This window comes from Chelon labrosus, assembly GCF_963514085.1.
Source record: "Chelon labrosus genome assembly, chromosome: 19".
Lineage (NCBI taxonomy): Eukaryota > Metazoa > Chordata > Actinopteri > Mugiliformes > Mugilidae > Chelon > Chelon labrosus.
This window is the reverse complement of record NC_140352.1, coordinates 16,917,538-16,942,372: the sequence shown is the minus strand read 5'-3', so window position 1 is coordinate 16,942,372 and position 24,835 is coordinate 16,917,538. Positions and strand designations below refer to the sequence as shown.

The window sequence follows — 24,835 nt, the reverse complement described above, 5'->3', positions numbered from 1 at the left end:
TGCCAATGTACAGTCACTGATCCGTCCATTTAGCCCTCCGTAATCTATCAGATGTGCAGTGATTCTTTTAATTTATTTTATGCACCCACAATCCCAACAGCTGTCCACTTGGAAACAATGGAAAAACACGATATTAATGATGTATAACAAATCAAACTGGGTGTTGCGAAGCGGCTGAGTAGCTAGAAATGTAGATTTATGTCACGCTGGAGAGCAGTTATCGAGACAGGTATTGTTACTGTGCATTTGGCATGCATGAGCGATTTGGCAGAACAGGTGAATCTGATAAGCCCGTTCTGGTTTTGATTCAGCTTGTGTGGGAAAATGAGAGAGAAAAAAATTACAATACCGAGCATGACGCAGAGACAAAAAAGATTTGAGGAGACGCGGACATGGAGAAAGGATTAGAGAAATCCCTGTCCAGATCGCTGGGGATCAGCTCAAATTTTTATTATTTGGTTTTTCGGGTTGACATAGAGTAAAGCTGCAACTCCACAAGCGCAAAAGCCAGTGACCTCAGTTAGAAAGACAAACCTGCAACTCTGTGCAGACAGACCTGACACTCCCAATGTAGCTGCTGAAAGTCTGAATATCTCGCACTGACGGACATGTGAAGGCAGACGTCTGCAAAATCCACATAATAGGAGTCACTTATTGTTTCATAGCTGATGCTGCGTTCACGCAACGAGCAACTAAAGTTACAAAAAGGCTAATTCTTACACTGACACGTGTTCAAATGTTGCTCATTGACGCTGTTGGACACGGTCATTTTTAAAGTTATGAAAACAGCCCATGTGATTGGATGACACATCAGCACGTCATTGGAGCATTGTAAAAACCTAAATCTAGATTAACTTTAATATGTGTCACGCCCATCACAGTGACAAGTGTTTGGCTTCAGCCTGTTGTTCTTTCGCCGGTAGTGTGAACACAGCACGACAGCCGGTTGCTAGTGGAAGTTCAAGGTTCTGATTTTCTGGGTAAACCTCTTAAAGGGGAACTACCCACTATAATGTTCCATATAGTGGGAGTGACTGGGGCACCGAAACGCAGCCTCTAAATAACGCATTATCTGCCGCGAAACTCGTTCATTTCACCAATATTTTCTTATCGCATGCTAGTCCTATTCCCCGTTGAGTCTGGAGTTACCTGTTATCATCATCCGGGGTCTGTAGATTGACCTACAGACCCCGGATGATGTCCTCTGACCTGGAGGATGTCATCTCTGAGCGCCGCGGGCGTGGACGCCGTGTTCTTGTGGTGAACGTTTTGGGCCACTCTTTGCTTGCATCTTATGCCAATCGACTGCATCAGCCACTCCCATTGGTTGTTGCCTCAAAGTTGAGATTACTTCCTTTTGGTGCCCGCCCACTTCTGCTTTTTCCCTTATCATTGCTGCAACTTGCCGAATTTCAAAAACATTCCATGGTGACTTGTTGCCACATTGCTGCTAGTCCTGCGTGTACGCCCCTTAACTGTAGTAAAGGTGAGGCCAAAATCCCACACAGCATTGACATTCTTTAATTTTTGATGACTGTGTAAATACCTCAACAAGGATAAAGAAAAAAAGAAGCTATTCAAAAGCCTAAATGCTGTCAGGAGTACAATGGTCATGTGGCCCCAGTGCCAATAATGCTGGTGAAAAGGCATTATTTGAGTATGAATTATATGTATTGTTTCCTGTTTAAAGCAAAGGGCTTCAATAAGATTCCAGTACATTTTTTGACTTGCATATACTGCATGAAAGAACCAGTTGTCCGGTGGTAACAAGTAGTGGCATAAAACAAGGGAAAGATAAACAGCACAGCTTGTAGGCACTAGACAAGATCCACTTACGGGAAAACTGCCATGAAAAATGCATTGTGAAAATGCTGGAGGGCTGCTGTAAAAGCAAACCAGTTTTCCACCCCGGTGCACCCGGCGGAGGGCTCCGCATAAACATGAAGGTGCGTTTCACTACTGAGATCAGCGGCCCAGAAATAAACCTCCTATTGTCACCGCCGTTTCTCCGTCCAGCCTGTTCAAACACGCTCAGCGCCGCCGACCTCTGTGCGCCAGGCGAGATACTAAGAGATAGAAAAACACCTGTAAAATGCCACTGCGGTATCCAGCGCCTGCCATGCTAAGATGTGTAGGCGAGGTGACAGCTCACATCATATGAAACGCCTTCCAGGATGTTGTCAGCTTCCTGTTTAGAGCTGAGAGAATGTATTCAGATTGAAACTTGAAAGATTAATTTCTGGCACATGTAGATGTGGTTAATGGCTCATTTCACTTTTTTCAGTTATATTTTTAGGAACTAAAATGTTTTTTAATTAATTATTGGAGGCCTTTGTTTACATGCACAGTGGTGGCATTCATTTAATGATAGAGAATAGTTTTTGGCTATTATCAACACATGAGGAAATGCCACCCCTAGCTTATTACTGTTACAAACAATACATCAATTAATGTTTTTTTTTTTTTTTAATTCAGGGATATGGACAGACTAAAGTAAAGTAAAGCTAAACTGTAGTGCTGTAAATTTATTTCGCAGATGTGAAAAACAGTCTGAAAAGATCCCCGCTGCTCCAAAGAGAGAGGTGCATGCGTGCAAAAGAGAGAGCTGAGATATGCATCTTCCCTGATTTCTTTTTGCCACACTCCATTAACCATCTTGTCTTCGTGTTCTCTTGGGTCACAGGTTCAAACCCTGGCCACTAATCCGGTCTCCCTGACTAGGAAGTCTGCACTGCTGTTCCAGGTGTGTGTGTGTGCTCCTGCCATCTGGCCCAGAAGTCTGCTTCCTACCATCCCTCCAAACAGGAAGGCAAAACAAATCCTTGATGACACGGGTCAGTAGTTTAATTGTGTCTGTGGGATTTCTGGGCGGCCAGCGACTCAAACGGTCTCCCCTTCATCTCAACGGCAGCAGAGCCTGCAGCGCTTTGGAATCGATTTATCACTCCTGAAACCTGGGAGAGCGCTAGTGTGTGTATATATGTGTGTGTGTGCAACTTTGACTTGATTTACTTCAGCATTTTAGATTGTAACTCAGGCTCTTCTTCGTTGTCTCACATACCTCATTAGATGCATAATGATGAAGATCACCATATTTTGGCCTTTAAGTAACAGCAAGGTGAAGAAGTCTATCCTTATGCTTGTTTTTGTGAGGGTGTAACACAGTCAAAGAGTATTGCCTCACTTTTTCCTTCCAGTACATCTGTTTGACTCCTAAACCAGCAAGAGGAAACTAGAACACTTTAAGGCTTTGAAGACAGCCCAGATGTGTAAAGCTGCACCACCACCAGCGTGACCTTACACTGTCACCCGTGGGTCTGAGCTACGAGCTCGGGGAGACCCCACCCAGAGACCCCCGTGTGCTGCTGTCGAAAACCCCGCACCGTGCGAGAGACGCCGGTAGCCCCGTTCAAACGGCGAGGCGTCTACTCTCTGACAGCCGGAGTGACAAGCCGCCACGTCCGCCGCGACACGCAGCGTCTCCCCGCTTACCTTCAACCTGAAGTCCTGCGGCCCCGCACGGCACCGACGGCTCCACCGGTGAAACGCCACCGCCGGTCACTTCATTCAAGTTATCACCGCCTCATCGCGAGGGCACGAGGGAGAGTAGTTTCACCGTCAGGCGCGAGCTCCAGATGTTAGCGAGGGCGGTGCTCGCGTGCCATGCAGTTTTTTTTTTTTCAAACACCTGCCGGTTGAGAGCTCCGTTTTGAATCGAGCGCACCGGCTTCTCGCGTGGGCTCCGCTGCACACAGAGTTTCGGTTTAAGTCTCTCGCCCGGTCCGCCCACCCTGCAGCTGCTGCCGCCGCTGGATGACAGGACGCCGAGCGAGCCGACACACTGCTTGAGCGCCGGGCGACCCCACAGCGCCGCCCCGCGGGGATATCGAGCAACTACAGGCAGTGAGGACAACCTGTTATCTACTACAAGCTGCTGTAATTATCAGGTTTTACGTAACGGAGTTGCAGGCTGGTCAGACTGTTATGTAAGCTGTCATGTTCAGCATTAAACACTGATTATCAATTAAACAAGGCAATCTAATTGGGACAACTACAAATTAAAGTCACAGTTTAGTATTTAAGAGCATTTATATACTATAACTATACACTGACTCGCCTACGTGTCAGTATCTGAGCCAGCATAGACAAATGATGTACAGAAAGTGACATCAGCCAGGGCTCAGGCCTTTTGAATAAATTAACCAACTTATTTGATCGGTTACATGAGAATAAAACGAGACAAGTGCAGATTTCACTGTGTCCTCAGTTCATTCGTTTTACCTTTTACCTTTACCAGACGACAGTCATCCAGTACATCACTTGCCCCACCAGAGACAATAAAACCGTGGACCTGCTTTTTGCCAACAGCAAGGATGCGCTACCTGAAACTGTAAAAGATGTAAAGATGCCCAAACAATTACACAAGGCTAAAAAGAGCAATAAATGCCCATCACAGTTACCATTATTTATTCTGGCATATTCAGCATGTGTAAAACATGTTAGGATTTACACATAGTACTGAAACATATCTCAGAGCCTCAGGAGTGGTAATCTACTTTTAAGCTGCCCACACCTGCTTGCATTAAGAAGGGCAAACATGTCTAGGACCATTGGTCAGGGACAAACATGCTGACGACAACAAATCACTCGATTTCCTTAGAAATACGTGCGTTTTGCTTCATGTTAGCTCACTACTTTTACTGTGTCTGAATTAGTTGACACTAACCAGCAGCACATGAGCACACACTGCGGCATGAAAGTTTTTCTCAAGCATTACTCTAGACTAGGGTTAAAAAATAAGGTAAAGATATAAAATGTTAGGTCAGTTTGAATAAAATTAATTAAATAAATGCAAATCTATAAACATGCTCACGTTTTCTCACATTTGCTTAAAAAATTAGTTTATTCCACTCATTTCAGTTGCATTTTCTTTTTTTTAAAAAAAAGTCTTGCCATATGTGTCTGAGGGCAAAGGATCATTCTCAGTTCTGCTGATTTATTGCGACAGTCCCTGCAGGGCCGGCGTCCTGGATCTTCTTACCGTCCTCGCCCACCACAAAGCCCATCTGCGCGGTTTAATCTGACCACCATCTCTCATCACCGCCGCCACCGCGACATTCAGTCACTGCAACAATGCGGCCGTCATATTTGAAATGATGCTACGTGCACGTTTCAGCTCAGTGTGGTCCATGCAAGCCCGGCCAGGTGTTACTGGGTGCTGGAAGGATGCAGTCTCTCTTTTAGTGTCTTTTGGTTGTGGCTAAAAAGAAAGAAAAAAAGATAGATGGTATCAGTAATAGAAATGCTAAAATTCATGTTGCATGTAAGCTTCTGTTTGTGCTTGGATTTATACAAAAATGAGGGGGTAAGTCATAACACAAATACACAAATGAACTCTGGAGCACTTAGTTGGGAACCATTAATATTTACTTTTGGGAATGAGTAAAAAAAGGACACTCAATGCACTCATTTTGGCAGAACTGTGTTGTTTATCTGAGGAAGGATGCTGCCAAAATGGCTGCAAATAAAAACGCAATGCAATGTGTGCATACATACTTCGTGGTTTCATATTAGAATGTGTCACAATGAGAAAATGTACATTAAGCAGTGTTTGTTCAGGGTGCAGGGCTAGACTTGAGTTCTATATAGAGAAAAAAAAGAAAAGGAAAGCAGATTATTATTGAGCATTTCATCATATCACACGATGTGTTTCTCTCTCTGTGTGAGCAATTGTTGCTTCTGGAAAGCGTCTGGCTTTTGTGGACTGACCCTTCCACTGGCACTCACACAGATTTGTTTGCGCAAAGGCTGCCTTTTAAAATCTTGCTGATGCTTAAGAGCTGAACTTGAAACCAAATGAACTCATTACTGCTGTTTAATGCAGATGGTTCCATTTATATAATAGCATGCTTGAAAACTGGGGTCTCAGTGGGAGATTTCACCATCCTACATGCAGAGAGTACACAAGCCGTGAGATAACCGGATGAGCCATCGGCCAGGGAAGAATCTGACAAGTAAAGGTGCCCTCTAGAGGAGGAAGTGATAATTGGTGTTATTGTGAGCCCATCTCACAAGCATCCATTACATTCGGACCCTTACAAAAAAATAAATTAATATATTATATTATGGCATGGATCAGAAATCATCATTGGCTTATTTTGTAGTTTCTAATAGAGCAAATGCAAACTATTACATTATTTTTGCAAAGACTGGGCCATTTTTTTTCACTGTCCAACATTAGCTGTCACCGTGTACTGCATTAGAACATAAACTATATTAAAGTTAAATGTAACATAGGTGGTTCATTCATATCTCCTTTTCAAAGAAGGTGTTCCTTATATTGCTGGCAGTTCCTTTTGAGGACCGTATGGAACGAGACAAATGCGATGAAATTGTTTAAGTGCCGGGAGGTGGTGGATCGGCGCCAGAACAGAGGCAGGAAGGCCCATTGAAGTGGAGCGTAGACGCTTTGTTGGACGCTAACAGTGCAAGGTCTACTCCGCTTGGAAAAAACTGGAGCTGCAAAAAGGAAAGCCAACAAGTCCACAACGGAGGCTGCACAAGGGCTTCCAGATGGCCTTGGATCAGGGGGAGGGATCCGTGGGCCAGTGCTGCCGGGACACAAGGCAGGGTCTGATCAGCAATGGCTGGGTCGCCCCAGTGAGGGTATATGACGTGGAAACATCCATATAATATATGCTTAAGATAGCTGAACATTAACATAATAAATCTACCAACAATAATGATAGTGCTCATTTAGCAGGCCTTGTCTCAGAAATACACACAATTAGTTATATTAATCATATTTGTCACAAGTCATATTACGCTGCTTGACATAAAGCATCTCTCTCCACCCTAATTATATTCATTCAGCCCCTTGCTAATGAGTTAATCACTGTCTAAAACTTTAAATAAAATAACCAGTGAATGCACACACTACTGGTGTATTGACACTCGGAAATCCACATGTTTTATACCACGTTTTATACCGCTGATGTTTCAGTGACACTGACAAGAAGATGTAGCTCCATGGTCTTGGAGGAGCGTCCCCTCATCTCACTATGTACTGCACCTGCTATATATGGTTGAAATGACAATAAAAGCCTTTTTGACCTTTGACCTTTAAATAATGAATATCTGAAAATGCATGTCTTTCAGTAAGTGCAGGGGTGTCAAACTCATTTTAGTTCAGGGGCCACATACAGCCCAATTGAATCCCAAGTGAGCCGGACCAATAGCATAATAATAACCTGTAAATAATGACAACTCCTTGTTTTCCCCTTGTTTTAGTACAAAGAAGTACATCATTCATAATGTTTACATTTAATGGAGTATCCTTTTACAGAACATTTTATGAACAACCTGAAATTTCTTAAGAAAAATAAGTTCCATTTTGGCGATCCGCTATTTAGTGCTGTGCATTTAGGAAAAGGTGCCCATTTTATTGAAAAATTGCAGTTAATGTCTTTTGTGTAAGTTCATCCTGCGGGCCAGATTGGACCCTCTGGTGGGCCTGATTTTGGCCCACGTGCCCTATGTTTGACACCCCTGAGTTAGTGAGTGGACCAGCAGCTCAGCTTAGCCTGAAGACAAATTTTGTTCTAAAAATTTTATTGAAAAAAGAGAATTACGTGGAAAAGTGGAAAGTGATACCTCACTGCCTAATTTAATAAATGCATACCAATATTCTGTTGGAGAATTACACATTAAACATGTGTTGAAACGCTCCCTAAACCACTGGTGGGAGTGTTAAATCATGCACGTGGAGCAGGTGCACCAAACTGTCGGTGTGAGGACTTTAAAGGCGGCCTCCCCCCAGCTGGAGGCCTGCTAAAGAAATGTGCTGGCAAGTTTTCTGACAAATGGGCCTGAGCGGAGGGGACCGTCTCTGAGCTAGTGTGTTACTCCTAAAGAAAAGGAGTGGTGTGCTTGCGCTAAGATTCATTCATTCGTTGGTTTTAAATCATTCCATGTTGTTTCAGTATGGCTGGGGTCAAGACAAATTTGCAGGTACAGACATTTTTTAGGTTTATGAATGAAGGCAAAAATCTGTTTGCACGTCCTGTTTCTATTACTCTACGGTCAGACTGTGCAACTTCCGCTCATTTTGTCATGCTGTCAAAATCACATTTCAGCATCAATCCTCTGTCCAAGATCTGTTTGCCCTTGTTCCAATCCCTTGAGCCAATCATTTACCAATCCTTAAATTCATTACACTTTACCACCAGATTTTAGACTCAAGCTCACTTCTCATTTGTATCTAACCACCAAAATGCAAACTATTACGTCGATTCAACAGTTACTATTGCTATTTATTCTAATATTCTACATATCCTTTTAAATTATTCCACTTTCATCTCTCTTTGTACACTACTTTCGTTGCAGGCGTATGTGATTTCCACTCTTGACTTTAACTCGCTGTGCTGCTGCTGTGTCAAAATGAATTTTCCCTCCGGGGGGGATCAATGAAGGTGCACCTCGTCTTATCTCAGAAGCACACAAACATCTGCTCACATGCACCCTAAGGCAATTGTCTAAATTCTGTTAACTGCAACGGTCCTTGCTCTTTGTTGTGTCGCACGCCAAGTGGGAGTCGCATTACGTGCAGGACATACAGAGAGTTGCTTTGCTTTTGTAGAAACTGATTACAATGCATAGCTGCGTGAAAAAAAAAAAGCTTTCAGGGTAATCAGCTGGGGCAGGAAACAGAAAAGACATAACAATGTTCGTTGGGGACTTTAGGAGGTCTGCAGTCAGCTTCACTATAATGTTGATATATGATAATATGATTAATTTGGATTTTGTTTGGAAAGAATAGTAGCAGCTTACATGTTGAGTGGCCAGAGGAAAAATCATCAACATTTTGACTACACCTGTAGTTACTGCTAGTAAGAGAAAATCTGGTTTAATTCAAAAGGTCACAAATTTCTGAGGTTAGCAAAACAGACTATTGTCGTTTAAAAATGAAGTTAGATGGCAATTGGCATTTTTACATCGTTGGTTGGTTATTTTGCTGTGTGGATTGCAGCTTTCACGGATCACTGTGGTCGCTACTTTTTGTCCCAGTACTGCCTGTACAAACTGAAACTAAAAAATGAGTGTTTTAAGTCTGTTGCGGTATACACCAATCAGTCACAACAGAAGTAAATAACACTGACCATCTTGTGACAATACAATGTTCTGCTAGGAAACTTCGGACCTGGCATTCAGGTGGATGTTACTTTGACATGTACCACCCACCTAGACCAGACCAGGCACCCCCACCCCATAGCAATGACGCTCCTTGATGGTAGCATCCATCCCCAGCAGGATGCAGACTGACACAAGCACACACACAAAAACAGTTTAGGAACAACTGAAAAAAACATGAAGAACAGCACAAGGTGTTGACCTGGCCTCCAAATTCACTAGATCCCAAACTGATCAAGTATCTGTGGGATGATCCACAGAGGGCCTTCCCCTCAACCCACAGGACCCGAAGGCCCCCCACTAACAACATTCTGTTGTCAGACACCACAGGGCACCCTCAGAAGGCCCATGTCCATTCTCTGATCAGCCACAACAGCCTGATCAGTGTATATCATCAGCCAGAATTGTTTTAGAGGCACAAGGGAGACCTACACAATATTAGGAAGGTGGTCATAATGTTATGTCTGATTGGTGTGTACGTTCTGTAAGATTCTGGTGTTCTTCCAGGGCCTGCGTCTGGGTAGATAGCTGAAAGGAGTGAACAATGTGACCTCCAGTTGATAAGACGCATAAAACAGATCTACACTGTGTATTCTTTGCTCATTTGCCCCTCTCAGTGCTTGGTGCATTGTTTGTGCTGTGAGCGAGGCCATCCGCTGATGCTGAATTACATTAACAGTAATTCTGAACAGCACTATCCCAGATCAGCTTAATACTTGACTGTAAACATAGTGAGCGGCCGTCAAATCTTACGACGTATAGGCTATGCAGTCACTACTGATCATCTCCCGAGCTCGCCACAGCTCCTTGACCGGCAGCAACGTATGGAGCTGCAGATAGCAGCAGCTGAGACGCTTTATCTGCAAAAGCATCCTGCGTGTTCTGAATGTTGTTATTCATTTATCGTATTCATATACGTATTCATTGTATATGAACTTGGACTGGGAAGCCCTTGTGCAGGTACTGCACCTAAAGTGGACTATGCATAGCCAATCCATGTGTAATAAAGTGGCCATGGTCGGAAACCCCCCCACATAGGCTGCGCTGTGAGGTCGGCCACATTGATGACATGGGTAGAAATATTTAGTGTGACGCAAGTAAAGTAGCAGATAGTGCGGTGGCAGGGAGCCCCCACCCTGCCCTGGCTGCTGTCTGATAACCCAGAGGAGGGAAACAACACAACCGCTGAGACCTGAGCCGCTACACCACGTTTTCTCTGGAACAGCAGGAATTATTCTTTCATCTCTTTCTACTCTTCACTCCTTTCAGCATTGACGGCGTCGACGTGGGGGTAAAATGGTTGACTAAGTCACATCTTTATCGCCCGTGGTGAAGCTCTGACTCTGGATATTCAGCTGACTCTGCTATTCGGTCTGAAAGGCTGCAATGCTGTCAAAGGGGGAGAAAGAGCTAATTAATGAAATATGGGACAGGCTGACTCCTGTGGCCGAAGACATTGGGTCAGATGCGCTTAATAGGTAGGTTCATGCTCATACTGTGTAGCCTAGATTGTTGCACTGTCTTTGTAATAAACTGTCTCTCTGGACAATGTGTCTGTCACTTAAAACTGATGATGAGTGAATAGGAATTACTACTGGGTTGAATCCACTCAAGCATGGCTTAATGAAGTCTGGTGTGTGTCCATTAATGTTCATGAATGAAGATCTAGGCTCCAGCTGACCACCTAACTCTTAAAAACCTAACTCATTGACGAGTCCATTGATTAGTCCTTTAATCAAGAAGTTAATCTCAGTTTCAAATTTGATAGCTATAAAGTTTTGATACATGGTGGCACAATGGAAAGCATGTTGGTTCATCAAAGTGCTCAGTGTAGCCAAAGGTTCGGATGTGAGGATGAGGAGGATGAGAATTTCGTTGTACAGTGTTGTATAATGACAAATAAAGCACTTTACCTTCAGTATAACACACGTGCATCAATGGGACAGCAACCCGGATTTGTTCAAATTTCCCTCGTTTCCCTTCCCCTGCAGGATGTTCGCTTCTTATCCCGGCACCAAGACGTACTTTTCCCATCTAGACATCAGTCCTGGCTCCCCGCACCTGCTCTCTCATGGGAAGAAGATTGTCCTGGCCATTGTGGAGGGAGCCAAGGACATCAGCCAACTGACCGTCACCCTCGCCCCTCTGCAAACTTTTCACGCCTACCAGCTCCGGATAGACCCAGGGAACTTCAAGGTACCTGTACTAAACTAAAAACATGCAGTACATGTTTTCCATGCAGTATTCATATTCATTAGCACATATCTAAATTGTACAAAAGAAAGATTGCTTTCTTGTACTGCTTTTCATACTGTTTTCCTTAGTTTCCTTGTTTAGAGATGAACACATTTAGCGTTTTTCAAAAACTATTTCTCTTGTTCTGGTAATTTTTTACAGTCCAGATCAAATGGCCAGCTGAGTGTTTTTTGCTTCCACTGTAAAAACAGAGTTAGGGAGGCAGCCAATCAGAGCCCACTATGCTCTGATTGGTCAGGCTTCTCGCCTGATGACAGCTGGGATAGACTCCAGCCCCCCCGCGACCCTTCACAGGACAAGCTGTTACAGAAGATGAATGAATGAATGAATGAATGAATGAAGTTACACTGTACAAAAGTCAGTCTGAACGTATGGACGGACCCAAACGGTATCGAAGCACTACTAGCAACGAAGGCCGACTGTGACATGACCTGTGTCTGAACCAAAACATTGCAGACCACAAAGACTACAGCCAATATGAGACATGCACCAATTAGGCATAACATTATGACCACCTTCCTAATATTGTGTAGGTCTCCCTTGTGCCTCCAAAATGGTTGTGACTCATCAGAGAATGGACATGGGTCTTCTGAGGGTGTCCTGTGGTGTCTGGCAACAGAATGTTGTTAGTGGGGGTATTTGGGTCCTATAGGTTGAGGGGAGTGGCCTCTGTGGATCATCTTACAGATACTTGATCAGTTTGGGATCCAGCGAATTTGGAGGTCAGGTCAACACAATGTTTTGTGAGTTGTTCCTAAACCTTTTTTGTGTGTGTGCCTGTGCCTGTGGCTGTGGCTGCTGCCATCAAGGAGTGTCATTGCTATGGGGTGGGGGTGCCTGGTCTGGTCTAGGTGGGTGCTTTCTGTCTAAGTAACATCCACATGAATGCCAGGTCCAAAAGTTTCTCAGCAGAACATTGTATTGTCACAAGATGGTCAGTGTTATTCACTTCACCTGTCAGTGGTTTTAATGTTGGCTGATCGGTGTAATTCTTCGTACCAGCAGGTGGCAGCAGACGTTGGTATGTGTCATCCAAAAGAGGAAACAAGAAATGATTTTTGACATCTTTGTAACAAACATGACAATGACACATGTAAGAACACAGACACTGTATAACTTTGATCGACCTTGTATATTCCTGTCTGATAACACCAGACTGGTTTGTTTTAAGGAGTCAAAATCATTGTGTCTTTTTTTTCATGATTTTCAGTAAACATTTTCATTCTCTATTCTCATATTTCTTTGCCAATAACTTCTTTCTTTTTTTTCTTCCCCTGCAGCTGTTCTCACACTGTATGCTTGTCACCCTGGCCTGTTACTTGGGCGAAGACTTCACACCAGTCGCACACGCCGCAATGGACAAGTACCTGTCAGCGTTTGCAGCTGTGCTCGCCGAGAAATACAGATGAGACTCTGAGCCATGGTTTCCGGGAAGTACATGGAACATTTATGGCGCTGTGATTATGTTAATCTATATTTATATATATTTATATATATTTATGTATCCCCGTGACCCTTAACAGGAATAAGCGGGTACAGAAGATTAATGACTGAATGAATATATTTATGTATGTGAAATTGTTGTTATGATGTAATGGTTTGTAATAATAAAAAACGTGCAATTAGCATGTTCCCTTTTTGTGCTGTTTTGTTGCCGGATGACATCTTAAGGGACCAAACCCCAAAGTGATTTTGCATGTGTTATCCCACTGACTGCAAATATGTGCTAAAACAGATTATTTTCATATGTGAGACTGACATTTTAAACTATTAGTTAGACATTCGTCTCTTACCAGCTATAAAACTCCATAATATTGATAAATTTTAATAAAATCCGTGCATTTTGTGTGTCTGTATTACATAAAGTTAAACAAACATTAGAAGAAATGACTCATAATTTAACACTATTGAGTAGGAAGCTTTAGGGAGTGTTACAACTTGATGCCAAAATACATTTAAAATGAATTTTCTGATGATTGTGGGGTTGAAATAATCGTGGATTTTTGTGCCGATTTAAAAAAAAAAAAAAAGTTCTTAAGAGCTTAGACATAAAAAATCACTTGGATGTTCAAGAGGGTTAAGTTTGTTGTTCTAGAGCAGAATCTACCCTGCTGGACAGCACCAGAATAACAGCAAACCAGCCTGGGTGATATATGTGCAACAACAGCACCACCGTTTGGTAAGACGGTGGAATTGCAACAAGGTTTAAATTCTGTTTCCTACAAAGAATTATTTTATAATGTTTACATGTAAAATTAAACTCAGCGACAATGAGCTGTTCAAAATGTTTAGTTAATACATTGGCCTTGACGTGAGCCTGCTTTCTCAGCTGTTTCCGAGTCAAGATGATATGAAATCATAGAAATCTTTAGAAGAAGTTTGCGGTGAAAACATTTTCTCCAGTGCTGTTGCGGCTTAACGATTCATTTTGAACCCCTATTATTAGATACTGAACAGATATTACATTACATATATACTGTAGGCTAAACAACGGCACCCTGATGAAATCCTTGGACCCACTGTCAGAGCTAACTGGTGCAGCGGATCCTGGGTTCCTCCCGGTCTGGCCTCATGTGGCATGAGTATGCAGGCAGTTCCTGGAGGACGAAGGAACTGATGCCATTGACTGTCCCCTACGCATGCCTGACCTAAATCCAGTAGAACACATCTGGGACATTATGTTTCAGTCCATCTGACACCACCATGTTGCACCATCAGACGTCTCATTAGGAGCATGTCCCATGTTGTCGGGCATGCATACAAGCACGTGGGGGCCATACAGACTACTGAGTAGCATTTTGAGTTGATGCAATGAAATTCCAGGACCATGGACTAGTCTATTTCACTCTGATTATCTGTGTGTCTTTGAATTTAGCCCTCTGTAGGTTGATATATTGTATTTCCATTAAACAATTTGGCATCCTGTTGTTGCTGCATCGTATGGAGGCTATCTGTACCTTCCCGGGCTATCAGAGCACTATGAAGCAGCTGTCAGCCCCAGCCATAGCCTGGACAGACTTTCTGCTGGCTGCTGGTCCTCGTCCTGGAGGAGGGCTTCCGGTTGTCCTCGTCCTCCACTTCAACCAGAGAACTTCGGCAACTGCTCTGAGGTTCAGGTGTCCTGCAGCTTCACCTGAGGTAAATGAAACATGATAAAAAAAAAGAAAGGAAAGAAAGAAAGAAAAAAGAAAGCAGTTTATTTAGCAGCCTTTTATGATTTTTACAGCTTTAAACCAAAATGAACCAAAAACCAAAGGATGTAACTTAAATGTTAATCTAAATGGCATGAAATAGTTGTACTTCTGTGTATTTTAACTTTTTTTTTTTCAAAATTTTGGGACTTAAATGCAGCTTGTAACCACAGACTTTATACAAAGCTAATTCAAAAGCAAGACGTTTTATACAGATATAGTGTAGATTTGTTATACATTCATCTTGATTTACTCTAGAAGTTTATTTTGTTTGGTATTTAGATGCATTACCTGCATCTTCCTGTTGTCCTCCTGCTGTTTTAGTTTTTGCTTCTTGTGTTCTTTAGTTTCACCTGTCTCCTTTCCTGAATTGTACTCCTATGACTCTCACGACTCATGACATTCAATGCATGTAAACAGGAAACCACTCAATAGAAATAAAGGTGGGAGGATCCACTGCATCTTTTTATACACATATTTATTGATATTTACTTGTAATTCAAACTGTACTGTTTTTATCCTTGATGCTTTTTAGATTGTTCAGATATTATTGTTATTTTTTAGATTTATTATATGTTGAGTTTATTTTCCAATTTAGGTATAGTTTCTATTTTAAAGCAAGTAAATCTGTAAACTGGTGAATATGGAAGACGAATATGGATTTTTCCCTGTGCCTAAGTAATAGATTTCTATCTTTCTGATGAATAGCACTGAAATTAAAAGTGAATATGTTTGAAGTTTGGGGATCTTTTTCTCATTTCCTGCTAATTTACTGGTTCCAAACCATAGTTTGCTTATATTCCTCAGAGTTATCACAAAGCAATCAAATATAAGCTTTAGCTGAGCTACATACATAAGTGAGAAACTCAACTATTTCACGCTGCCAAGATTGGCGTTTCTTTACACCTACAATTTCACAACAGTTTGTGTTAATTTACCAAACCATATTCAAAGTATAATCGACAATAAATTTAAATAGATTCTGAGATATTCCTTCCTTCCAGCTTGCACATGTTTAAGCTAGGTTTAAATATAAGCCACTAAGAATAATAAATTAGAGAAAATACCTTCGAAGTTCTGCGAAGGCATCGAAATATTGCCACCTGCTGGATGTAACGAGTAGTTGCAGTTCCTCGGCAGTAACTGGTCTGGGTGTGATGATGACTGTGAAGAAGTAATCTCAAGCAGAATCAACCGGTTGGCCAGGGCGGGAACAAAAAGTCCTTAAAAAAGTGCGTTTCCTTTGCACTTGTAAGTAAAAGTTTGGATGCAACTTGTTTAAAACTTTGTTTGTTTGTTTTTTCTCTATCTTTTTGGCAGAACAATATGAGCAACGAATGAAAATATGAAAATAAATATTAAAGCTTAATTACACGAGGCCATGTAAACATTTCAGTGCATCTAAAGTATGAATTATTACTCAATTCTATATGTGTTATTTTACAGTCTGGATGTCTTCAGTTTGATTGGTTCATCAAATTATGACATTAAACATTGCAGAGAATATTATGTGTCTGAGAGTTCGTCATGTTTTTTTGTTGTTGTTGTTGTTTTTTGGGGGGTTTTTTTGTTTTTTTTTTTCATTTGGTCTGAATTAGGTCAGGGTTTTTGTTGTTCTCTCTAGTCTCAGCCGTTTTTTTTTTTTTTTTTGGTTTTTGGTTTTTAGGTCCGAGTTCTTATCTGTGTTTGAGCTGCAGCTCCAGATGGTCTGAAGTTGGGTGGTGGGTTCAAGCGTCAGTCGGAAAAACAAAACCTCGAGAGTTAAATCCGCTTTTCTTCCTGAGCTGACACCACATCACAATGAAATCATCAATAAGTATTATACAAATTGTTACTCCTCGGCCATAACCAAACCTCAGCCAGTGCATGGCTGTGCGTAAATACGCACGAATAAAACAAAACAAAACAAACAAACAAAAAAAACCAGCAGAAGATAAACAGAATTAAATAGCAAACTTTGCTTCAGTGGGCTTTTATTTCTTTATTGGGGAGACACGTTACACATGTTAACAGATCTCCTTCTGGCGTGGAGGCTGCACGGTTTAGTGGTACTGCCTTCCCAGGGCGGACACCACCACGGCCAGGAACTTCTGCCAGGCGGCCTGAGTGTCTGCGTTGAAAGAGTTACCCATCTTGGCGGCAATGACGATGGTCAGGCAGTCAGCCAGCAGCTGTAGGGTGAACAAAAGGAACAAACGTTACCTTTAATGTTATACAGTAACACCAGTGGTGCATTTGCCATCGCTGCTTTAAGGGTGTTTGCCTGTTTTCTGTTCTGCTGCATGTTTCCACTGTCTGATTTCGAGTTAAAGAAAAACGTGCAAACTTTACCCTGAAGTTGTCGGGGTCGACGTGCAGCTTCTCGGAGTGCAGGACGCTCAACTCGGAGTAAGTGGCCTTGATGTCGTCCATGTTCTTGACAGCCCTGTCCAGACCGTGCAGGATCTTGACACCGTGGGCGGCGATCATGGGGTTGGTCTTGATGGCATCGGCGTTGTAGAGGTTGCCGAAGGCGCCGAAGTACCTCTGGGTCCAGGGGTAAACGATCAGACACCTAGAGGAGAAGAGAAGAGACGGGTGAGTTGGCGTGGAGCCACCAGAGGAGAGGTGGAAGCATCATCTTGAAGCGAAGCGTTTCCGTACCTGCACAGAGCCTTGGCGCCGATGTCTTCATAGTCAAGGTTGGCAAAGATGCCGGTGATGATGGTGCGCTCCTGCTCGGTCCAGTCAACCATGGCTGCTTATGTTTTGTTCAGGCTTGAAAGAGAAAGCTGAATAGTTCCTCTGCTGGACCACAGTCTATTTAAACGTCCCAAAGCAACCCCCCGCCCTAGAGGAGAAGCCTGTGATAGGCTGTAGATGATGCGCCTTAGATAAACTGCAGACCTCTCCAGAACCTTCTGGAATACAGGCAGTGTTTTTTAATGGTTTGATTGTCTTGCAGACTTAAAGCAGTATAAAAATGAATTTTTCAGTGAAGTGAATATGAGCGAAGCCAAAGTTAATTAAAGCATTTGTGTATTTAGTGGGGACATTAGGATGAAAATGCAGAGTTAGAAAGCTCTGGGTGATGTTGTTCTGGAGGAAAATACTTAATTGAAGCTTTCAGTTCTCTCAGTTTGTAGAAAAACTAAAAAGGCCCACCTAGCTCACTTCAAATCAGATGCTGCAGTTGAATCATTTCAGAAATATTTTCATAAATAATTCATTAACAATTGTCAGAAAAGATCAGATAGGAACATTCTCTCATAGAAGAATCCAGTGCGAGCTGTGTGAGCAGCTGGAACTGCTCGTTTCCACCCTGTTAATCTTATTTAAGTTAAGTCTGTGAAGGTTCTCAGCCATCCAGGTTTCGAACTGAACTGAAGAAGCTACTCGGATGAGTGGTGAAACGTCTCCTCAAAAACCTCTACAAGTCCAATAGCCTTTTTAAAACCTTATTTAAGTTGAATTATTTATTGTTATCATTTCTTAATCTTTTTTCAGTTGCCTTTCAGACTTTCTAGGACAATAACTGAAGCCTTTTGACTGTGTTTCCTTGATGTGGTCCCGCAGAAATAATGGGACGCTATTAACGCCACTGCTTTGCCGTCGATAGACCAGAAACTGTTGATTACAAGACCGCAATTTACTCAGTATCTGTCATCTTGTTGCTAAAACTGTAAAGCATGTGCGTCAGCCTGAGAAACCCTGAATAAACAGCGCAATAATCCAGATCCAGACGGATAATCACACACCTTGCTCATAAAGCTGGAATAATTTTGTATTCAGACACAGTCCTTTTTTTTTATTCCTATTTATACACATCGGTTATAAGTTTGGAAGAGACTGATCAATAAATTTTTGAGAAGATATACAATTTATCCATCAAGAATAAATTACACTGTCACAATAATTTCACTAGAAGAGATAAAAATGTTTTATTCCAACTCTACGGGCAATATACCCAATTATGTATATTTAAAAAAGATATTGTTTAGTTAAATATAAAGTGGTTAAATGTGTAGATTTAAGAAAGTTCCAAAAAAAAATTGAAAAATCGAATATATTAAAGTATTATTTGATTTTATTAGAAATTGAAAACGCACTCATCATTTTTCTTTTTTTTTTTTCTTTTTTTTAATGTGTGTGTGTGTGTCCCATAGCGTTAAGTGTTTGTTATCTGCAAAACCACACTGGCCGTTATCTGCAGCAGCGCCCCCTCCACCCAGGGCCCCGGTGCTCAAATCTACATGTGTTTTGATTAAGAAAATTCTTGAGGTCGGCGATAAAGGCCCTCAGCGCTATTTTCTCCCCAAGATAGGAAATATATTAATGACGCGAGCCAGGAAACCAAATTAAAGAATTCAATCACTGATAAATCTTATAGGGCCTTCACGGCTGCAACATGATAACACTAGTTTTTTAAAGAAACGATTAATCGAGTGCATGAGACACAGAATGCGCGTGGATTCATCTAAGTATATATCTACATGACGTATATTATTATTTTTTAATGAAAACAAAAATTACAAAAAATTCAAATAAGCATAATTTGCCTTGGATATACACTGATCATGCAAGCATTTACATTATGACCGCCTTCCTAATATTGTGTAGGTCTCCCTTGTGCCTCCAAAATAGTTGTGACTCATCAGAGAATGGACATGGGCCTTCTGAGGGTGTCCTGTGGTGTCTGGTAACAGAATGTTGTTAGTGGGGGTATTTGGGTGCTATGGGTTGAGGGGAGGGGCCTCTGTGGATCGTCCCACAGATAGGCTACTTGATCAGTTTGGGATCTAGTGAATTTGGAGGCCAGGTCAACACCTTGTGCTGTTTTTCATGTTTTTTGAGTAGTTCCTAAACCGTTTTTGTGTGTGTCAGGCTGCATCCTGCTACCATCAAGGAGTGTCATTGCTACGGGGTGTGGGTGCCTGGTCTGGTCTAGGCGGGTGCTACATGACTAAGTAACATCCACATGAATGCCAGGTCCTAAAGTTTCGCAGCAGAACATTAAATTGTCACAAGATGGTCAATATTCACTTCTCCTGTCGGTGGTTTTAATGTTGTGGCTGATCGGTGTAAGTACAAACTCGTGAAATTAGTTGTTTGCATCTAAGGGAGCACACTTGGAGCAGTTCGGTGCATGCTCAAGGCACCTCAGCCATAGAGGGCATCAAACCAGTGACCTCACGCATTTGAAGCTGCACACAATGGACTGAATGCAAGTAAAGTCAACATAGTTCCTTTTGCTGGTCTGCATACATCGAAATAATGTGGGAATTAAAAAAAAAAAATATTCGAATACAGTCCTGCAGAAGGAGAACTTGAAGAAAGCCCCTGGACCCTGCCTCAGTTTGGCTGTTAATAGCTCCTACCAGCCTTCAGCCCATGAAAACAGTTTAATAACAAATGTGGATTTTAAATCCGAATGTCTTCTCGTGAAAATGCAGCTTTCACTGACTTTTAATTGGTTAACGTGGCAGAAAACCACCGAGGACTAAAACTGTATGAAGACAGTTTAAATTGCATATTATTTTAGTGAGACTGTGCGCAAGCAATTTGTTCTGTTTCTTCGATGATTGATTTTAACTACACACCTACATCTGGGGTCTCTGACGCTGGCTCTGATATGCCTCCGCAGGACTCCTGTGACCTGACATGTCCTCCCAACACCTCAGGTGACACTCCGCTTCACCTCGTACAAAATGCCAACTCATGTCGACGCCGTGCGTAAGCAGTCGTATTTTTGCCAACCGACGACCACGGTGCGACCGGCTGATAGGACCCCCTGCGCTGGCATCAGGCCACTTAGGTTTCTATCAGTCAAATTTGACGGGTCCATCTGTGTCAGTAGACGCGACTTGGCATCCGTTCCCGTGGGTGTGACTTTTGGGCCAACTGAATTTAAGCAGAAGTGGCTAACCTGGCATCACCATCAGACTCAGGGAGAGTGAAGGAGAGAGAACCAAACATGAGTTTAACCGAGAAAGACAAGGCTGCCGTCAAGGGGCTCTGGGCCAAAATCTCCAAGTCAGCAGATGCTATTGGTGCTGATGCTCTGGCCAGGTAAGGGATCAGTTATTTCTGTATAATATATATATTTTTAATATCAGAGGTATAACTTGTGTAGTTTATTTGGTTGAGAATCTCGGCTCCAACCTGCAGTATAAATATATATATGTGTATATATATATATATATATATATATATATATATATATATATATATATATATATATACATATATATAACTTCCTGTGGAGCGTCTAAAGATCCTCCTTTGCTCCAGGTGAGGCTGGAGCTCACAACTTCGGCTTCACTCCTCAGATTACTATTTTATAAGTACCGAGCGCTGACCCACGTCCACTAATTACCACCTGAATGGATTTTAACTTGACTGGTCATGTGTTTGACATTCAGCCAATCCCGCCGTGCCTCTTAACATCCTCTCCTTTTCCACGCAGGATGCTCTGCGTGTATCCCCAAACCAAAACCTACTTCGCCCACTGGGCCGACATGAGCCCCGGCTCTGCCCCAGTGAAGACCCACGCAAAGAAGGTGATGGGGGGAATCGCTCTGGGTGTGGCAAAGATCGACGACCTGACCGGCGGCTTGCTGGATCTGAGCGAGAAGCACGCCTTCCAGTTGAGGGTGGACCCGGCCAACTTTAAGGTGAGACGGGGCTCAGTGGCATCGTGTATCATCCGTGACCTCAGATTACCCTCTAGTAGTTCCTTTCCCCATGCACAGACTTCAGTAATACGACCCGTGCGCACTTTTACGCACCGCAAATTACGCATTTTGGATAACTTTGGTTAAATTAACAGTGGAATTTGTGTTGTATTTAAATTCATTGCTGGTGCACAAGATCTAACTTTGGGTCTGCTTAATTGCTCTGTCCGCAGATCCTGTCCCACTGCATCATGGTGGTGATCGCCGCTTTGTTCCCGGCTGATTTCACCCCGGAGGCCCACGTCTCCACGGATAAATTCCTGACCTGCCTGGCCCTGGCTCTCGCTGAGAGATACCGCTGAGCTGTCCGCAGTGTGCCACGCATGAGCATGGAACTCGTGGTGTGGGGAGAAAAAAATAATAATAATAATGAAATAAAGTGCACGCCGCCCAACATCGACCCCGCTGTGTCTCTGGTGTCTCGTGATGTGTTTAAATGCTTTCTACGTGCACGTGCCACTCACGTTGTAAAAGATCAGTGGAGCAGATGTTTCTATTTTGTCTTTATTTCACAAAAAAAGTACAGCAATTTTACAAGTTGACATGGAAGATTAAAAAGGGCAGCATCCAAAAAACACAACTTTATTGGTACCTGCAGGTAATAGTTAACGCGCTGCAGAGGCTCTCATGATTTCATAATGATCCGTAACTTATTATCACCGAGAATGAGCCTGAAACAGAGAGAGAGAGAGAGAGAGAGATGAGGGCGTCAGTACTCCTATTAATCCATTCATTCATCCAATTATTTATTCTCGCGTGACTTCTCCCACCTGACCAAAACAGCCGCCACCACACCTCCTCCGATGGGTCCGACCCAGTACACCCAGTGGTAGGTCCAGTAGTTGGTCATCACGGCTGGACCGAAAGCCCTGGCTGGATTCAGACAAGTCCCCGACACGCCTCCCCTGCTCCCACACAAAGATAACGCGTAATAATTAACTTAATGCGCGAGCTGTGGTTTAGCGGAGCAGTTCTGGGACCCCCTCTGAGTCCACGGCTTGTGAGCAAGCGCCAAAAACATACTCTCCACCCTGGGCACCTCACCTGGCTGCACACTGCTCCGAGTGCACTCACACGTTTGGGTTAAATGCAAAGAACAAATTATTAGTACGTGTGAAAGTACAGTCAAACGGAGCAGGAATCTTTCTGGTTACACCTCAGTTTATATGGTGGTAAAATCAGTTACAAAATTATGAAGATTAACAGTAACTTCTACTTTTCCTCTAAAATAAATGTAAATAACACATTTTTGGACACACACATTCATCACCATACTTCAAAAAACAATTTTTTGACTCCTACTTTTGGAAGGACTCACATTTTCAACGAAATAAATGTCAGTGGGGATCTGGCCTTTTATCTCACCCTGCCAGGATGTTGATGGTGACGGTGCAGCCCACCAGGAACGGGGCCAGTGGGGTTTTCGTCTTGCCGTTGACCGCCACCAGCAGCACCACCATGGTCACCAGGCAGGTCATGGCCACCTCCCCGAAGATGGCCTTGGGCACCTGGCTCTCCGACTTGAGGATGTCAAACGCTGCTCCCGTGGCGTTTTTGTATCTTTCCTCGGGGGTCATCATCTGTGAAACGTGGGAGGGCGGCGAACATTTGTGTCGATCGAACGCGTTTGTTTTTTACTAAATGCTCTGATCTCAGCTCACCTTGGCCATTCCAGCTCCTAGCACCCCTCCAATCAGCTGGCTGACGAGGTAGAGCCCCACCATCATCAGCTCCATGCCTCCACACAGGTAGATGCCAATAGTGAAGGGAGGGTTGAAATGGGATCCACTAGAAGGAAGGACACAAGCAGCAAAGACAAGTTTTGAAGTTGGATTTCTAAAGATGAGGAGACAAGGTTGTTTCCAAGCCCACAGTGAGTGTAGTCGGTAACTTTACCTGATTTTATCCATGACAGCCACCATCACTGCCACAGCCAGCCCGTGCACCAGGGCAGGCTGCAGCCGTCCAGTTCCAGGCACATCCTCGATGACCGACACACAGCCGATGAAAACGAAGAACATGGTCCCCACGATTTCAGCCAGGCAGGGCTGGATCATCGCCTCATATCTGTTGGGGGGTCTGGACACGGGGGGCTTCTTGCCCTTCTCCATCAGAGTACAATCCGTGCCCTCCATTTCCATTTTCTCTACTGACATTCTCTGCTGCTGCAGCACGCCTGAACCCGTCGGCTAGACTGAGTCAAGGGCACTAGCAGGAGGTGATTTATAATCGTCACCTGCAGTTGGTACACTGAACTCAGATTGCACCACAGGTCATAAAAGACCAAAGGTGAAGGATATTCGTTTTGTCAATACATAATCCCTACCCAAACTCAACCCAAGGTCTTTGACACTTCTTCAGCTGTGTCTGGCCTGATCAGGGTGTCCTCGGAGGAGGCGTCGAAGTGACCACGGTTAGATGCATCAGTCACATGTTCCAGGGGGTTAATGTGTCATTTAATCATCTTAAGCGTCAGCTTTGCTTTATTTGGATGCACATGCATGGAGTGTCTGACAGTAGCCTAGATAGATAAGATATATGGACTGCAGACTTTGTTAGTGTGCAGTGCTTTATTGTGTCCCAGCATTAACATTAGATTATTACTCTCTGACTACTTCTACATGTTGCACTGAAGTAAATACTGTAAGTGTACTTACCTTTAAAGTATGATTTTGAGACACTTGCAGATATTTCTACGTAATGCTGCTTTATGCTTCTACTCGACTCAAAAACATTGATTTTTTTTTTTTTTAACATGCATTTAACAGATACAGTGGCAATCAGATAAATATAATACCAGTGTCTGCTGACCTCTTTTGCTTGTGACCCCTCACAGGGGGCTTCGAGGAAAAAGTTATATTTCTGGCGTGACTCCGCCTGCTACCGAGGAGAACGGAGGAGGAAAAGAAATGTAGAAAGGTCAAGCACTTAAATGGAACAACGTAAGCACTTAAAGACTCCACACAGAAAGCACTTTTAGTTCCAATAAGGAGACGCCTCCCTTCTGAACTTTTCAGATCATTTTTATTTTTTTTTTTAATCTGTGGGATGATCCACAGACGACCCTCCCCTCAACCCATATGACCCAAAGGCCTCCACTAACAACATTCTGTTGCCAGACACCACAGGACACCCTCAGAAGGCCCATGTCCATTCTCTGATGAGTCACAACTGTTTTGGAGGCACAAGGGAGACCTACACAATACTAGGAAGGTGGTCATAATGTTATGCCTGTATAATGTATTTGTGTGCTGCTGATGCATCGGTATAATGATAATTTTGTTAAATAAAAAATGGTGCCATTCTTCTGCAGATCAGGATGCACATTTAGCTGAAACTCCTTCAGTGGTACCTTCACTGAGGTATCATTTTGAATGCAATGTATTGTTTTTGCATATATGTACATCTGCTTTCACCCAAGCAAAGGAGTTTGACGAGCGTAAACATTGTGACAATTCAGTGGTGGGATGTCAATTCTGAGTTTAG

The 24,835-nt window shown here is 43.0% G+C and overlaps 5 protein-coding genes across 6 annotated transcripts in view; 2 read left to right on the top strand and 3 right to left on the bottom strand.

The window, feature by feature from the left end:
- rhbdf1b (rhomboid 5 homolog 1b) overlaps positions 1 to 4,057 on the bottom strand; it is a 34,939-nt gene extending 30,882 nt beyond the window's left edge. Inside the window, exon 1 of one of the 2 annotated variants that reach the window (XM_084567576.1) lies at positions 3,493 to 4,057. The gene's annotated coding sequence lies outside the window, so the exon portion shown is untranslated. The remainder of the gene's footprint in view (positions 1 to 3,492) is intronic. The other variant, XM_084567575.1, reaches the window with a different exon arrangement.
- A 6,277-nt stretch (positions 4,058 to 10,334) lies between these two features.
- Positions 10,335 to 13,073, top strand: hbae4 (hemoglobin alpha embryonic-4). Its single transcript, XM_084567234.1, has 3 exons — positions 10,335 to 10,667; positions 11,181 to 11,385; positions 12,726 to 13,073. Exons 1-3 carry the CDS (start codon positions 10,576 to 10,578, stop codon positions 12,852 to 12,854), a joined length of 426 nt encoding a protein of 141 aa, XP_084423360.1. The 5' UTR covers positions 10,335 to 10,575; the 3' UTR covers positions 12,855 to 13,073.
- A 3,547-nt stretch (positions 13,074 to 16,620) lies between these two features.
- Positions 16,621 to 17,410, bottom strand: hbbe2 (hemoglobin beta embryonic-2). Its single transcript, XM_084566950.1, has 3 exons — positions 17,280 to 17,410; positions 16,968 to 17,190; positions 16,621 to 16,807 (listed from the first exon to the last, which is right to left on the bottom strand). The coding sequence occupies exons 1-3, from the start codon at positions 17,369 to 17,371 to the stop codon at positions 16,679 to 16,681; spliced, it is 444 nt and encodes a 147-aa protein (XP_084423076.1). The 5' UTR covers positions 17,372 to 17,410; the 3' UTR covers positions 16,621 to 16,678.
- Positions 17,411 to 20,525: 3,115 nt separating this feature from the next.
- Positions 20,526 to 21,739, top strand: hbae5 (hemoglobin, alpha embryonic 5). The gene is made up of 3 exons (XM_084568259.1): positions 20,526 to 20,684; positions 21,082 to 21,289; positions 21,523 to 21,739. Exons 1-3 carry the CDS (start codon positions 20,590 to 20,592, stop codon positions 21,649 to 21,651), a joined length of 432 nt encoding a protein of 143 aa, XP_084424385.1. The 5' UTR covers positions 20,526 to 20,589; the 3' UTR covers positions 21,652 to 21,739.
- Positions 21,740 to 21,974: 235 nt separating this feature from the next.
- aqp8a.2 (aquaporin 8a, tandem duplicate 2) lies at positions 21,975 to 23,505 on the bottom strand (the record flags this gene model as incomplete). The annotated part of the gene is made up of 5 exons (XM_084568202.1): positions 21,975 to 22,020; positions 22,120 to 22,254; positions 22,715 to 22,929; positions 23,011 to 23,137; positions 23,246 to 23,505. The coding sequence occupies 5 exons, from the start codon at positions 23,503 to 23,505 to the stop codon at positions 21,975 to 21,977; spliced, it is 783 nt and encodes a 260-aa protein (XP_084424328.1).
- Between the last annotated feature and the right edge of the window lie 1,330 nt (positions 23,506 to 24,835).

Coding starts and splice junctions, on each gene's coding strand:
- hbbe2 (XM_084566950.1), bottom strand. CDS start 17,371: ATGGTTGACTGGACCGAGCAGGAGCGCACCATCATCACCGGCATCTTT. Junction 17,191..17,279: donor GGCGCCAAGGCTCTGTGCAG/GTACGGAAACGC, acceptor CTTCTCCTCTAG/GTGTCTGATCGTTTACCCCT. Junction 16,808..16,967: donor TCGACCCCGACAACTTCAGG/GTAAAGTTTGCA, acceptor TTCACCCTACAG/CTGCTGGCTGACTGCCTGAC.
- hbae4 (XM_084567234.1), top strand. CDS start 10,576: ATGCTGTCAAAGGGGGAGAAAGAGCTAATTAATGAAATATGGGACAGG. Junction 10,668..11,180: donor GGGTCAGATGCGCTTAATAG/GTAGGTTCATGC, acceptor CTTCCCCTGCAG/GATGTTCGCTTCTTATCCCG. Junction 11,386..12,725: donor TAGACCCAGGGAACTTCAAG/GTACCTGTACTA, acceptor CTTCCCCTGCAG/CTGTTCTCACACTGTATGCT.
- hbae5 (XM_084568259.1), top strand. CDS start 20,590: ATGAGTTTAACCGAGAAAGACAAGGCTGCCGTCAAGGGGCTCTGGGCC. Junction 20,685..21,081: donor GGTGCTGATGCTCTGGCCAG/GTAAGGGATCAG, acceptor TTTTCCACGCAG/GATGCTCTGCGTGTATCCCC. Junction 21,290..21,522: donor TGGACCCGGCCAACTTTAAG/GTGAGACGGGGC, acceptor CTCTGTCCGCAG/ATCCTGTCCCACTGCATCAT.